Below are 14,483 nucleotides of genomic sequence, written 5' to 3'. Positions count from 1 at the left end.
AAGGTTATAAGTCAAGGACTACCTATATAGCTGAGCTCCCCATCAGTCCTTTAATAAACATTGTCATGTCCCTAGTGAACAGTTCTGGATTTAAAGTATTCTCCTTTCATTCTCCATAGGAATTATGTCTTCCAACGACGTTTCGTCAGATTTGATGGAAAAAATCTCATGTATTTTAACAATGAGAAGGTGGGATCAATAAAGCAGAAATTAATATTAAGCAACTACATGTGTCCCATGGAGTAGGTGGAAAATAATTAGATTCTGGTTGTTGAAAAAAGAAGATTGATCCTAACTTAAGTAAACTGGAGAAATGGTAGTGGAAAGTTGGTCTAAATCAAGGTTGTGAGTTATAGTTCTCTCTTTCAACATGTCATATTTTCTTAGATGTGTGCTTCTTTTCCGAAGTCTTCTTCTTTGTATTACTCACTCCATTTACCAAGTATGAAATGTGTTAAATTGTGGGCTAGAGATAACTCAGGAGGCTCTGATTGCTTAGCTTCTTTATTGCATTGTTCAGAACAACCACGGTAGCCATGGCAGCTCCCTTATACAGCGGAGCTGCTCCCGGCTACAGCCAGTGACGGCTCTTCAAATTCCCGCCGCCACCTACCAACCAATCAGAGGAGCATATGTACAGTGCATATCTAACACCCCTCCCCACCTGGTCCAATCCACCATATCCTGTCGCGCCTAATGCACATAATCACGTAGGTAGGCTATGGGTGCACCCAGACCTGCGCAGCTCAGTCATGGGCTGGTCTTTGAGCTGTTCAGCTGGACTTATCGCTTCTCCTGTTCCCTCCCTTGGAACCCCCTTGAAGCTTCTCACTAGGGCGGCCATTCTACTGCCACTAGATATCGCCCTTTTAATTTCTCCCCTGGTTTGTCCCTGCCTTTGTGTGTCCGGTAAGTGACTGCTATTTTCGTTCGTTGTTTTTGGTACTATCCTTAGTTGTTGAGGTTGTGTCATGTTAGTCATTTGGGCCTGTTCTGTGTTATCCTTTGTTTGGTTGGGGTCTCCCCTTTCCTCTCCACTTGTAATGTATATGTGTGAAGGGTCTCCCCCTTCCTCTCTGTTTATGTTTGTGTTCCCCCTTGTCCCTCGGGTTCTTAGTTGATCAATGTGTCTTCTCCAGCTTCTGCCATCAGTCATGTTGACCCTGTAAGAATGTGGCCCCATTACCTGGGCCACCATCGCCGGTACCCATAGAGGTTCCCGTTAGGTTTTTTTTGTAAACTGGGTAACCTGTTTGGAACGTCCAGCATTTGCTTGATGAATCTAGTGGTCTGTCTGGGTTGTATATGGGATGTAATCTATCTAGGGGTGATCTCAGCTTTCTCCCCATGAGTAGTTTGGCCGTGCTTTTGGTTGCGCTGGGTGTTATGTGCTGTATGCTTAATAACTTACCTATTTTCGCTTACATGTCCCCTGGCCCTAGTTTCTTGAGGGTCACTTTCGTGTACCGGACCATGCATTCCGCTTGTCCATTCATTGACCACCGAGTCCACCGGGTGTCCCGGTGCCGATAGGGCATGCCTGAACCCGTTCTGTGCTAAAAACCCTCAAACTGGGTGGCGGTGAACTGGGATCCATTGTCGGCTACTATTATATCTGGCAGGCCATGTGTAGCAAATAGTTTCCTTAGATTTCTAAGGACTGCCTCTGTTGTCGTGGACTGCATGATGCTGACTTCCAGCCATTTAGAATATGTGTCTGCAATGATAAAAAATGTGTATCCCTTTACTGGCCCCACGAAATCGATATGTACCCTTGACCATGGTCCCCTTGGTGTTTCCCACTCATGGTTGGGTGCTGTGGGAGGAGCTTGTTGGTTTTCCTGGAAACCCTGGCAGATGGATACCCATGCCTCTATTTCTTTATCCATCCCTGGCCACCACACATAGCTCCTTGACAGGGATTTCATTTTAAGTATTCCCGGATGCCCTGCATTCAACATTTCCATTATGTCATCCATTAAACTTTCGGGAATTATTACCTGATCCCCCCCACAGTATGCACCCTTTCAATATTGATAGTTCCGTTCATCTGTTCCTTCGGCTGTCTCTTTCTCGGGCCACCCTCTCCCTACCCAGTTCAAAACGCGCACCAGAGTTCTGTCTTTAGCTGTTGCTCTCGTGATGTCGGTTGCTGTTGCTGGTGTTCTTGAAATGGCGACAAGATGTTCGGTGTGGCTCTATCCCCTGCGATGATTCCCAATAGTGGTTTGTGGTTGGTGACTAGTGTAAACTTCCTTCTGTAAATGTATTCATGGAATTGCTTGATTCCAGTGACTGCTAAAGCTTCTTTGTCTAGTTGGTTATAATTCCGTTCCAGTTTGGATAATGTCTTTGAGTAGAAGGCTATGGGGGCTTGTGGCTGAGGATCGTGCCGACCCCGAATGGTGAAGCATCGCAAGTTAATATTAATGGTAAAGTCTCGTTGTACTGTATTAGTCCACGGTCTGATGTAATTATGCTCTTTATTTCTTGGAATGACGCTTCTTCTTTTTGCCCCCAGGCCCAGGCTACCTTTTTGTCAAGGAGTCTGTGGAGTGGCTCCGCCACTGTTGCCTTCTGTGGTAAGAATATATTGTAAAAGTTAATGAGACCCAGGAAGGCTTGAAATTCTGTTTTGCTTGTTGGCATTAGGGGCTTCTGTGATTGCTTTAATTTTACTGTCCGTGGGGTGGATCCCTTCACTGTCTATTAAATAGCCTAGGAACTCTACCCTGTTGACTGCCAACTGGCATTTTCTTTTTTCACTTTTAGCCCCACCTCTTTAAATCGGCTCAGGACTTCCCTTAGACATTTTTGTCATTGTTCTCTGTCCTCTGCTGATATGAGGACATCGTCAAAATAAGGGATCACCCCTTTTATTCCTTGCAATAATAATTCCATGAGGCTCTGGAATAGCCCCAGGACAACGCTGACCCCAAATTGTAGTTGATTACATTTGAAAGCCCCTCGGTGTGTTACAATTGTCTGTGCTTCTGCTGTCTCAGCGTCTACTGGCAATTGCTGGTAAGCTTGTGTGAGATCAAGCTTTGCGAAGATCTTCCCCCACCCCAAGGAGCGTAAAAGGTGTTGCACCACTGGGACAGGTTACGCACTCTGTTGTAGGGCGCGGTTAAGGGTGGGCCGATAGTCAGCACAGATGCACAGAGATCCATCTGGCTTTATAGGTGTGATGATAGGGGTTTCCCATTTTGCATGGTCTATGGGTTCTAGGATTCCTTAGGCAATGAGCTTGTCTAACTGCTTGTCTATTTTTGGTTTAAGTGTGAATGGGACTCACCTCACTTTTAGTCTGATTGGGGCTATGTTTGGGTCTAGGTTAAACAAAATAGGGGACCCCAAGTACTTGCCCAATTTTCCGTTGAACACATCCCAGAACTCCTCCATCAGGTTGTCTTCCCATCCACTTTCGGTGATGCTGTGTATTCCGGTGAAATCGATCCCTGAAGGCTTGAACCACTCCCAATAGACTTGGCTGGTGCCAGTCGACCATGGTTAAAGGCAGGATCTCGCAGTAGTTCCGGAAGTTCACTTGGAATTCCCCTATGCCAATGACGGGAATCTTGTTTCCTTCATAGTCTTTTATGATTAGTCTCTGTTTACGCAGCAGGCCTTTCATCAGGTTGGGGATTAGACCTTTGATGGTGTCCCATGACACCATCAACAGATAAGATCCGGAATCCACTTCCATCCGGCATTGTTTACCTTCTATCGTGACTTCAACGTGGACCTTCCTGGCGTTCGTCATACTGGAGTGGCCCACCGTCACTGTCTGGTGTGTTTCACTTCTCGCTGTGGTTGATTCGTTCCATGGGCTCAGTCTGAATTGGCTCCATCGGTTCTTGGTTTGATTTTCTCGGTTCCTTGGAGGTGTGCCTTGTCTTGGCCTTCTGCTGAAGGCCTTGTCTTGGCCTTCTGTTCAGCATGCCCTTGCGATGTGTCCTCTCTACTTGCATCATTGGCAGATGGCATCACAGAAATGACATTCCAATCGGAGGTGATTTCCCTCGCAACCCACACACCAAAATTCTTTCTGCTTCCCCTCTCGGGTTTTTTGGCGCCTTTCTGCACGTAGTTGGTTCACTTCTTCATCATCACCCAATCCCAAGTCGGACTCGAGGTCCTTGTGGTGAATGGCAGTGGCGCCTTTCTGAGGGGGCTGCAGTATCTTATTCATCTTCCTCATGGCTGCAGCAGATTTCTGGGATGCTTCTACAGCCAATGCTTCTTCGATGGCCTCCTTTAATGTTATTTTAGGCTTTGTGAGGCGGCGGCTTCGTAGTGTCAGGTCCCTGAGTCCCAGGACTACACGGTCCCTCATCACCTCATCATATTCAGGAATTTGCATGCCCCTGCAATGTCCCTCAGGCTCACAACAAAGTCGTTGATGCTCTCTCCATCCTTCTGGTCTCTCCGGTAGAACTCATTCCTCTTGATTAGACTGGATACCGGTGGAGTGTAGTGGGCCCTCAGGATTCTCTCTAAATCTGGCCAGGCCATCGTTTTTACATCGGTTGGAGCTGAAAGAGCTTTAGCCATTTTGAAAACGGGGGGCCACAATGCATGAGGAAGATGGCTCATTTCCTCTGTTCCAAAATATTCATCAGGTCGCTGCTCTCCAGGAACATCTGGAATCAGTCGATGTAGGATTCCCAGTCCTCGATCATTGGGTTGAATGGTGCAGGTGGCGTGTTGTTTCTGGCCATATTGAGTTCTTTGTCCGGGTCATTAGCCACGTGCTCGCGGTTCCGCTTATTTCAGGACTCCCATCCTTGTCACCAGTGTTAAATTGTGGGTGAGAGATAATGCGGGAGGCTCCCATTGCTTAGCTTCCTTATTGCATTGTCCAGAACAACTGCGGTAGCTGCGGCAGCTCCTTTTACAGCGGAGCTGCTGCCGGCTACAGCCAGTGACAGCTCTTCAAATTCCCACTGCCGCGGACCAACCAATCAGAGGAGTGTATATTACATATCTAATAAAATGGGCGTTAAGTTGGATTGTGACAATATGCTTCAAAGTCTAGAATAACTTCATATCTTGAAAATAAATCTGACAGACTTTCATTTAATTTGGAAACCATAGGTATTTAAATAAATAAATATCTACCGTATTTATTTATGGCAGTGGTTCCCAAACTTTTTCAGTCCACTGCCCCCTTGGTGCTACAAATTCATCCTCAGTGCCCCCCACCCAGGGTTGGGATTCAAATTTCTGTGGGCGTGGCCTAATTTGAGGGTGTGTCTTGCTGGTCATGTGACTTGGTGGGCATGGCTTGCTGGCCATATGACTGAGTGGGTGTGGCTTTCTGGTCACGTTACCGGGTAGGTGTGGTTTGGTGGTCATGTGACTGGGTGGGCATGGCCAGGTGACTGGCAAACCAAATACAAGTGGTCCTCACTTAATGGCCGGTTGTTTAGCAAGTGTTCTAATTTATGACTGGCCTCCCCAGAGCTACTTGATCTGTTTTTGGAGTTTTGACAGCCATGCACACACATACACACATACACACTCCCTTCCAATCCTGCTGGAGCAGGTCATTGGACTAGAATCGGCAAAGCATCTCTGATTAGATTCTAGTAATGAATAGAATCTAATCAGATACTTTGCCAATTCTTGTTGATTTTTATCTGTATTTCTTTATTTTATGTTGCTGAATTGCATTGACATGTGTGTCCCTTCTTGTGTACAGCCCAGAAGCTTTTGTGATTCTTTGCAGCAAAAATTACCAACCTCTGGCTTTGCTCTACTTTTCAAATGTGCTGCCACTGCCGCGTTCTAGGTGCCGGCCCTGCAGGTCCACCCCTTGAGCCCGCTGCATCGGAGGGACCTGCCCAAGCAAGTCCGAGCGGAGCAGTGCATCAAGTCAATGGGGTGAGCCTGAGAGAGGGAAAGAGAGAGAGAGAAAAGAAAGAGAGAGAGAAAAAGAGAAGGAAAAAAGAAAGAGAAAGGGGAAAGAAAAAAGGGACGGACAAAGAAAGGGGGAGATGGAAGGAAGGGACAGAAAGAAAAAGAAATAAAGGAGAGAGGGAGGGAGGAGAAAGATAGTGAGATATCTATTCTAGTCCAATCACCTGCTCCAGTAGGGTTAGAAGGGTGTGTGTGTGTGTGTGTGTGTGTGTGTGTGTGTGTGTGTGTGTTCTCCTTGTAATTTACCAGTACATTTTGGTTTTCCCTTCTTCAGAATTGGCACTGTAATACATTGGGGGAAAGTACTTTTTTAGGGTGGAGATCTGGTCCAATGGATCCTGTTTAAAGCCTCAGCAAAATGTGAGAGCTTCCTGATAGTCTTGACCATGTTTCATCTACAAAACCTTTAATAGAAGCCAAAGATGTTTCAATGTGGAAAAGGGCCTCAGTCTAAACTAGGCCTCATTTCAATCTGATGCATCAGGTCTCTCTCTCTCTCTCTCCCTCTCTCTCTCTCTCTCTCTCTCTCTCTCTCTCTCTCCCTTCCTCCCTCCCTCCCAGACTGGCTTTGCTCTACTTTCCTGATGTGCCTGCGGGGCCTGCGCTTTGAACATGGATAGATGGATGGATAGAGAGACAGATAGGTAGGTAGATAGGTAGATATATTGGTAGATAAATAGGTAGGTAGGTAGGCAGGCAGACAGGCAAGCAGTCAGGAAGACAGACAGACAGACCTTTTGGATGGATGGATAGGTAGGTAAGTAGGTAGGTAGGTAGGTAGAGCTACATTGGTAGATAGATAGGTAGGTTGGTAGACAGAAAGACAGGCAGGCAGGCAGGTAGGTAGGTAGGCTGGAAGGCAGGCCGGCAGACAGAACTTTTTGATGGATGGATGGATGGATGGATGGACAGACAGACGAACGGACAGACAGAATGCGACAGCGGCGGCACTTTGGGAAAGCGGTGGTGGCAGCTTTTCCCAACGTGCTGCTGCATTTGAGGCACCAGCTCTGGTGTGGTACAACAGTCAGTGGGCCTGCAGGACCAGCACCTCAAACGCCCCCTTGCTGCCTCTTAGCGCCCCCCTGCTGGCCCCCTTGCCTCTTAGCGCTCCCCTAAGGCATCCCACCACTGCCCAGGGGGCACTAGCACCCACTTTGGGAACCACTGATTTATGGTATCCAATTTAGGTTTTTCTCTACATAAAATTATATCAGCTTTACATTAATTTCTTAATTAGCATTTTATTAAAATGACATAGTCTTATGCTAATATGGACAGACTTTATTGTAATTTACAATTAATTGTTATGATACACATTGTGCTATCCGCTATTCCTGATAACTGTATTTTGCTTAAAGTTTTACAGTAATTTTCAATTATTATTTTAAAATAATATACAGTTAGTCCTCAAGTTACAACCATAATTGAATTCCGCTCAAATTGTGTTTCTTATAAAGCAGGTCATCACATAACTGGACCAAATTTTGGGACTATTTTGGCAATCATAAAGTGAATGCTGTGGTTGTTAAGCATACCCATCTTATACTATGGGTTGTTTTTTTCTAGAAATTGGAAATGAACATCGGTTTCCAGAAAAAAAAAATCAAACAAACATAGAAAAGTATTGTAAATCATGGTTACATGACTGTAAATGGCCGTAAATGTGAGTCAGTTGCTGAATGTCCAAAATGCAGTTACATGATTGGGGAAGTGGACATCAGAACTTCAGAATGACTCATAAACAGCTTTTGGGGGAGGGGCCATGGTAACTTTGAACTGTCGCTAAATGACTGGTCATAAGTCAAAGTCTAACTGTAAATAAATTCAGTTGTCAATTAAAAGTTAATAAAATATTTTAAAAAGTATAATTTTTATAATACTTAGGATTCCTTTTTTTAGTCACCAGTTCTATTTTTTATCGTTTTGTTATATGTGTGTGTGTGTTAAAATATTCAATGAAAAAATATTTTTTTAAAAGTGGGTTAACTTTGAGTAGGAAGAAAGTTCTAGAAGAAGAATGTGAGAGCAGAAATCATTAACTGCCTGGGCTGTTGCAGGAACCGTATCCAAAAGGATTGATTCCTCTCCATATTATTGGAATGGTGCGCTCCATTAAGGACAACAAATTCCAAATCATCACTAAATACAGGATTTTTGTCTTCAGAGCTGAAAATGAAGGTAAGAAATCTCATCATGATCCCAAAGTGCCTTTCTTCTCTTCTTGCTACTTCTGTTTCTCTGTGTGGCTCACTGTTCCCTTTTTTCAAGCAGCACTTCTGTTTCTTATTACTCCCTTTTATTCTTCCATCTTCACTGAAAATGAGAAAATGTAGAAATACCTGATTTTTCTGAAGGTTTCAGAGGTGGTATTCAACAGATTCTGACCAGTTCTGGAGAACCAGTAGCAGAAATGTTGAGTAGTCTGTAGACCCGGAAATACCACTTCTGACTGGAGATTTTACAGTATCCTTTCCCTGCCATGCACACCAAGCCACGCCCACAGAACCTAAAAATTGAATCCCACCACTGGAAGGTTTGCATATCAGAAGTCATTCTGAGAAATATTTGTAATCTTCTTATCTTTTGTTATAATTTCTATAGCCCAGCGAAATGAATGGTGCAGCACTCTTCAGCAGAAAGTCACTGACAAGCAAAATCTTTGTCCCCCAATATGCAGCAGCACTCATTTCCAAAAGCGTGGTTATTTAGAACTCAAAGGCTATAAATCCAGACTGTTTGTAATTCTTATCCTGGATGAGATGTGGCTGTACAAAAGTGAACAAGTAAGCATCTAAGGTTTTCAGTCTTAGGAAACCTACTAAAGTTTTTTTTAATGATTTCTTTATAAACACATTTCATATATTATAGTTTGTTTTCCCTACATTGACAGATGAATGTTTCTTTAAGTAGGCCCAAGCAATAATGCCAGACTAGGACAAAAGCTGTCTCTATGAACAGTTGAAGCTATTGGCAGTAAAAATTATTGGATCACAGTTCATAGTATCAATATTTATTCTATTGTTATTTCTTTTGTCAAAAAGAGAGGGCATTATCTTGTAAGTTTCAAATAACTTCTTCTGTTATACATACAAAGCAGTTCCTGTGCATATTTCTTTTTTTTTAAGTTTTAAAATAGACTATTTACAAAAGATTAAAACATGAACAAACATACAAATATGTAAAAATAAAAAGAATATAAATAGAACAATAAACATATTTCTATTACATTTGATATTAAGATTGATAGCTCATAGTAAACAGTAATAAGTAATCATTGGCAAGTATTCCTTATCCCTGATCAATTACCTATTAATTAATAAATAATATATTATTCTGCTATTACTATTGGATTATAACTGTATTGGTTAATCAAATGGAGCCTTCATAATATTTATATAATAGACAGGAAGCTTGAAATCGTTATACATTCAATATATATAACTATAGTATGTGTCCTGGGTTCATTTATCCTGTATACCTTTTTTCTTGCGCTCTACCCAGCTGTACCACTTATCCCAGACCAAATAATACTCTGACTCTTCCTTCCCATTTAATTTGAGCCTCTCCATTTCAGCGCAATTGTAGCTTTTTTGAATAATAATGTGTATCGGTGGTACATCAGGCCTTTTCCAATATTGCGCTAAAGAAATTTGTGCCGCTGTTAATAAGTGGATGATCAGATATCTCACTTTGGGAGGGTATTCCCCTTTAATCATTCCCAGGAAGAACAGTTCCGGTTTCCACTCCAATCCACATTCGATAATTTCTTCTATCCATATTCTTATCCTTGTCCAATATTTTTTGATCTCAGGGCATGTCCACCAAAGATAGAAATAGGTACCAAGTTTCTCTTTGCATTTCCAACAGCCTGGATTTGCTGTTGGATATATTTTAGCTAAGCTAGAAGGTGCCAGATGCCATCTATATATCATTTTATATAAATTTTCCTTATATGATATTGATTTTGTAAATGTAAGATTTTTTTGCCAAATTTCCTCCCAATCATCAAAATCTATATTATAACCGAAATTTTTTGCCCAAGCTAACATTGGTCCTTTCACAATTTCCTCAGCTAATTCATACTCTAATAAAAAAATTATACAATTTGGATATCATATTTTTCTCCGGTCCCAGGAGTATTTTATCTAATTGAGTATCTTTTATTTCAAATCCATGTTCTTTTGTGTCCCTAATAGGTCTCATTTTTATTTGAAAGTAGGACCAATTGTCAATAATTATTCCTTGGGTTCTTAACACCTGAATCGATTTAAGCGATCCCTCATTATCTAGTATTTGGTGGTATTTGAACTTTTTGCTAATGTCCATCGTGTTAGGATGGAACATCGCCTCCATTGTTGATAGCCACCTCGGGATTTTAGTATAATGGTTTCTTCTGATATCTGTCCAGTTTTTAATCAAAGATTAAAAGTAAAGTAAAAGTAAAAGTAAAGTGTGTCTGGAGAAATATGAATGACTTTTGTTATTTGGGTTCCACAAGAATGCATGCCATCCTATTTGTAAATCATGGCCCTCGAGTGTTCAAATTCTTTTGTTTTCCAATTTAATCCAGCCTTTTATCCACACTAGTGCCGTTGCTTTGTAGTAGGTCTCCCAGGCAGGGAGACCAAGGCCACCTCTGCTTTTATTGTCTTGTGTATAGATTTTTTTTGTTCTCGTTTTTTTCATGCCCAAATGAATTTCATAACAATTTTGTCCAGTTCTTTTTTTAAAAAAATTATCCAATAGTACAGGAACTGTTTAAAATAAATACAAGATTTTGGGTAGAACATTCATCTTAATCATTGCTCTGCTACCTACATTGACAGATGGATGTTTCTTTAAGTAGGCCCAAGCAATAATGCCAGACTAGGACAAAAGCAGTCTCTATGAACAGTTGAGGTTATTGGCAGTAAAAATTATTGGATCACAGTTCATAGTATCAATATTTATTCTATTGTTATTTCCTTTGTCAAAAAGAGAGGGCATTATCTTGTAAGTTTCAGATAACTTCTTCTGTTATACATACAAAGAAGTTCCTGTCCATATTTCATCCACAGTTCTTTAAAATGGGCATTGCCATCTGTCTGATTGAGATGCACCACTCCACTATCCGAGACGCTAAAGGCCGTAATTTTGAACTCATCACTCCATGCAAGATTTTCAGGTAACACAAACTGATACTGCAAAGAAAAACATCCAACTGCTGTAGTGCTGTGTGCTGAGCAGGGCTATCACTGAGGGTCTGCATCAGGGGTGGGATTCTACCAGTTCAGACCAGTTCTACAGAACCGGTTGTTATGATTCTGTGCAGTTTAGAGAACCAGCAAATCGTGCCCTTGGCTGGTCCTGCCCCTCTCTGCCCGTCCCACCCCTCCCCGCTCAGTCAGTCCTTACCACGCATGTACAACATCATGTGTATGCCCGACATCTATGTTCTCCCCACCCAGTCACTTAAGGTATTTCTTTTTATTCCCCTCCTGATGATCAGCTGTTCGGATGATCAGCTGTGCTGGGATCCCCCTCACTGTCTTACTGCTTCACCCAGAAGGTTTCCCTGAGGACCAGGAAGCAAAAAGGGGCATGCGGGAGGTGGGGGTGGGGTGCTGTGCACCCCCCATTCTCCATTTTTTGCCTTCCTGGGCCCCAGGGAAGCCTTCTGGGAGCAAAAACGCCCCCCCAGGAAGCTTGCCTGAGGCCTAGAAAGCAAAAAAATGGGGGGTGGGGGGTGGCAAAAAAGAAGCCATGCCCACTCAGTAACATGGGCACACCCATGTAGCCACGCCTACAGAACCAGTTGTTAAAAAATTTGAATCCCACCCCTGGTCTGCATAACTGGACACTAGGGAAACCCTCTATTCTAAGGTGACCAACTGTTCTCTTTTAGGGAGGACAGTCCTCCTTTTGTAAGTTCTGTCCTTCCTCAAAAAGTGTCCTCCTACATGTCCTCCTTTTTGATATTTGAAGACTAATCTGTAAATCTCCGTATTTGATCGATGCCGATCCGAACCGTTGTGTGTGATGTGATGTATTTGACATGACGATTCGTCAAAGCTCGGTACAGTGCAGCGAGACACGATTATGAGACGCATGCGCTCCACACAGGAGAATTGTTTCGAGAGAATGTGCTGCGCACAAGAGTGCACCGTACGCAAGAGTGCACCGCGTGCAAGAGTGCGCTGTGTGCAAGAGTGTACCGTGTGCAAGAGTGTGCCAGGTTCAAGAGTGCGCTGTGTGCAAGAGTGCACCGCACACAAGTGGCTTTGTTTTTTCTTCAGTTTATTTGTGTACTCCTTTTCATTGTAAAAAAGTTGGTCACCTTATCTATTCACCCAAGAATCTCACTCAGGACCCCATTTTTTATATTGCTTATCAACAGCAGAACTTTTAAAAATGAAGTACCTGTCTTTTATTAAACAGTGGGCTATTACAGATAGTCCTCAACTTATGACCATAACTGACCCCCAATTTTCTGTTGCTGTGAAATATTTAAGTGAGTTTTGCCCCATTTTACAACCTTTGTTGCCACAGTTGTTAAGTCAATCATTGCAGTTGTTAAGTTAGTCAAATGGTTGTTAAGGGAATCTGGTTTCCCCATTGACTTTGCGTGTCAGGTCACATAAGGTGATCACATGACCCTGGGACACTGCAACTATCATAAATATGAGTTCAGTTTCCAAGCATCTGAATTTTGATCACATGATGCTGCAATGAACATAAATATGAGAAATGGTCACAATTCACTTTTTTCATTGCTTTTGTAACTTTAAACAGTTACTAAATGAAATGGTTGTAAGTCAAGGACTACCTGTATTCTCACCAATATCACAGGAGCAAAAAGTACAATGATTTTTGTGCTTCTTTGGGTGTTTTGGAGGAACAACAGATTTGTGCTCCTATTTGGCATTTCTCTAATTTTTTTTAAAAAGTGAAATACCTCTAGAAGCCTAGCACTGATATAGTGGTTTCTGGGACAGTGAATGGAGATGCCTGAAGAGAATAGAACTACAAGCCTCTAGATTTTTTTTGAAATGCAGAGATTCTGATCCATATGGCTATCTCAGTGAGAAATGGGGTATTGTTCCAGAGACCATTAGGTCATTTCAGAAGCCAATAGGGAAGTTCCTTGGTGATTCTTGAAAGGATAAATCAACAATATTCTCAATTCTCCAGGAACCAATAGAATTATTGCCTTATTCATTCAACATATTTCTCCCCAAGGAGTGGGAGAAGCTTGCTCCAAATTCCTTGCCTCATCATAGGAAAATCCTTAAGAGAATGTAATTCCATGGGCTGCTCCCTCTGGTTAAAACAATTGTTTATTTGACAGGGGAAGAAAGAGAAATGGAAAGAAATGAAGAAGGAAAAAGAACTAGAAAAGAAGAATAGCAATGTACAGGAAGTCCTTGACTTATGATTGTGATAGACCCTGCCTATTATGGTCATAAATCATAATGATCATTAAGCAAGGAGCCCATGCGATTGCCTTGCTTAATGACCACAACCCATGTTCTCCCTGTGGTGATTATTAAATGGAGCATGGGATATCTGAGAAGTGGGGGTGACCCTGGGAGCTCTAGGTCTGTAGTATAACAACTCCTCAACTCATACATGGCCTGCTCTGGGCCTCCCAGTGCTTTCCTCTCTCCCTGAATAGAATACCTTTATTGTCATTGCATCCTGTGAATACAATGAAATTTGAAAGCTACTCCAGCACAGTGCCTCAAACACCACAACACAATCATACTACAGAGTATTTAATAATAATAATAATAATAATAATAATAATAATAATAATAATAATAATAATAATAATAATAATAAGACTAAATCACAAATGCATGAATGTTTGATTCAAGACAATTACTGCCTTGGAAAAGAAACTGTCTCTCAATCTATTAGTCCTCATTTTAAGACATCTATAACGCCTCCCTGATGGTAACAGTACGAAATATGAATGTCCAGGATGAGAACAGTCTGTGGAGATTTTTAGTGCTCTAGAGAGGAGTCTGGTCTTCGCAATCTCTTCCAAAGAGGAAAGAGAGCAACCGATGATTTTTTGTGCTGTGTTTATAACTCTCTGGAGCATCTTCTTATCCACTGCAGAGCATCCAGCATACCACACCGTTACACAGTGTGCCAAAATGCTCTCGATGGTAGAACGGTAAAAAGTAACCAGCAACTTCTCACCCAGACCACTCTTTTTCAGCAACCTCAGAAAGTGCAGGCGCTGTTGGGCCTTCTTTGTGTGGCCATAGTGTGGACCGACCAAGTAAGATTGTTGGAAATATGAGTTCCTAGAAATTTAAAACTATGAACTCTTTCCACACAGTCTCCATTGATATATAATGGGAGAGGCTCTGTTTGCATCTTCTGAAATCTATAATCAATTCTTTGGTCTTTTTGATGTTCAGGGTGAGGTTATGACTCTTGCACCACAAGACCAGTCTGAGAACCTCTGACCGTCTCGTCTCCTCCTGATATAAGTCCCACCAAGTAGTGTCATCTCCAAATTTTATTATAAAGTTAGTGGGACAAGAGGGAGTGCAGTCGTAGGT

The 14,483-nt window shown here is 42.3% G+C and overlaps 1 protein-coding gene across 1 annotated transcript in view; it reads left to right on the top strand.

The window, feature by feature from the left end:
• The window catches only part of ARAP3 (ArfGAP with RhoGAP domain, ankyrin repeat and PH domain 3), a 178,058-nt gene that overhangs the window by 24,298 nt on the left and 139,277 nt on the right, over window positions 1-14,483 (top strand). The window contains exons 7-10 of the mRNA XM_026683190.2: window positions 120-189; window positions 7,986-8,106; window positions 8,530-8,711; window positions 10,986-11,092. Of these exons, the coding sequence (XP_026538975.2) occupies window positions 120-189; window positions 7,986-8,106; window positions 8,530-8,711; window positions 10,986-11,092 (480 nt within the window). The remainder of the gene's footprint in view (window positions 1-119; window positions 190-7,985; window positions 8,107-8,529; window positions 8,712-10,985; window positions 11,093-14,483) is intronic.

Source organism: Notechis scutatus, chromosome 3 (assembly GCF_049901735.1).
Source record: "Notechis scutatus isolate UNSWTSFEM ecotype Mainland chromosome 3, rNotScu1.2, whole genome shotgun sequence".
In the NCBI taxonomy this organism is placed as follows: Eukaryota; Metazoa; Chordata; class Lepidosauria; order Squamata; family Elapidae; genus Notechis; species Notechis scutatus.
This window is presented reverse-complemented; position numbering and strand designations above follow the sequence as displayed.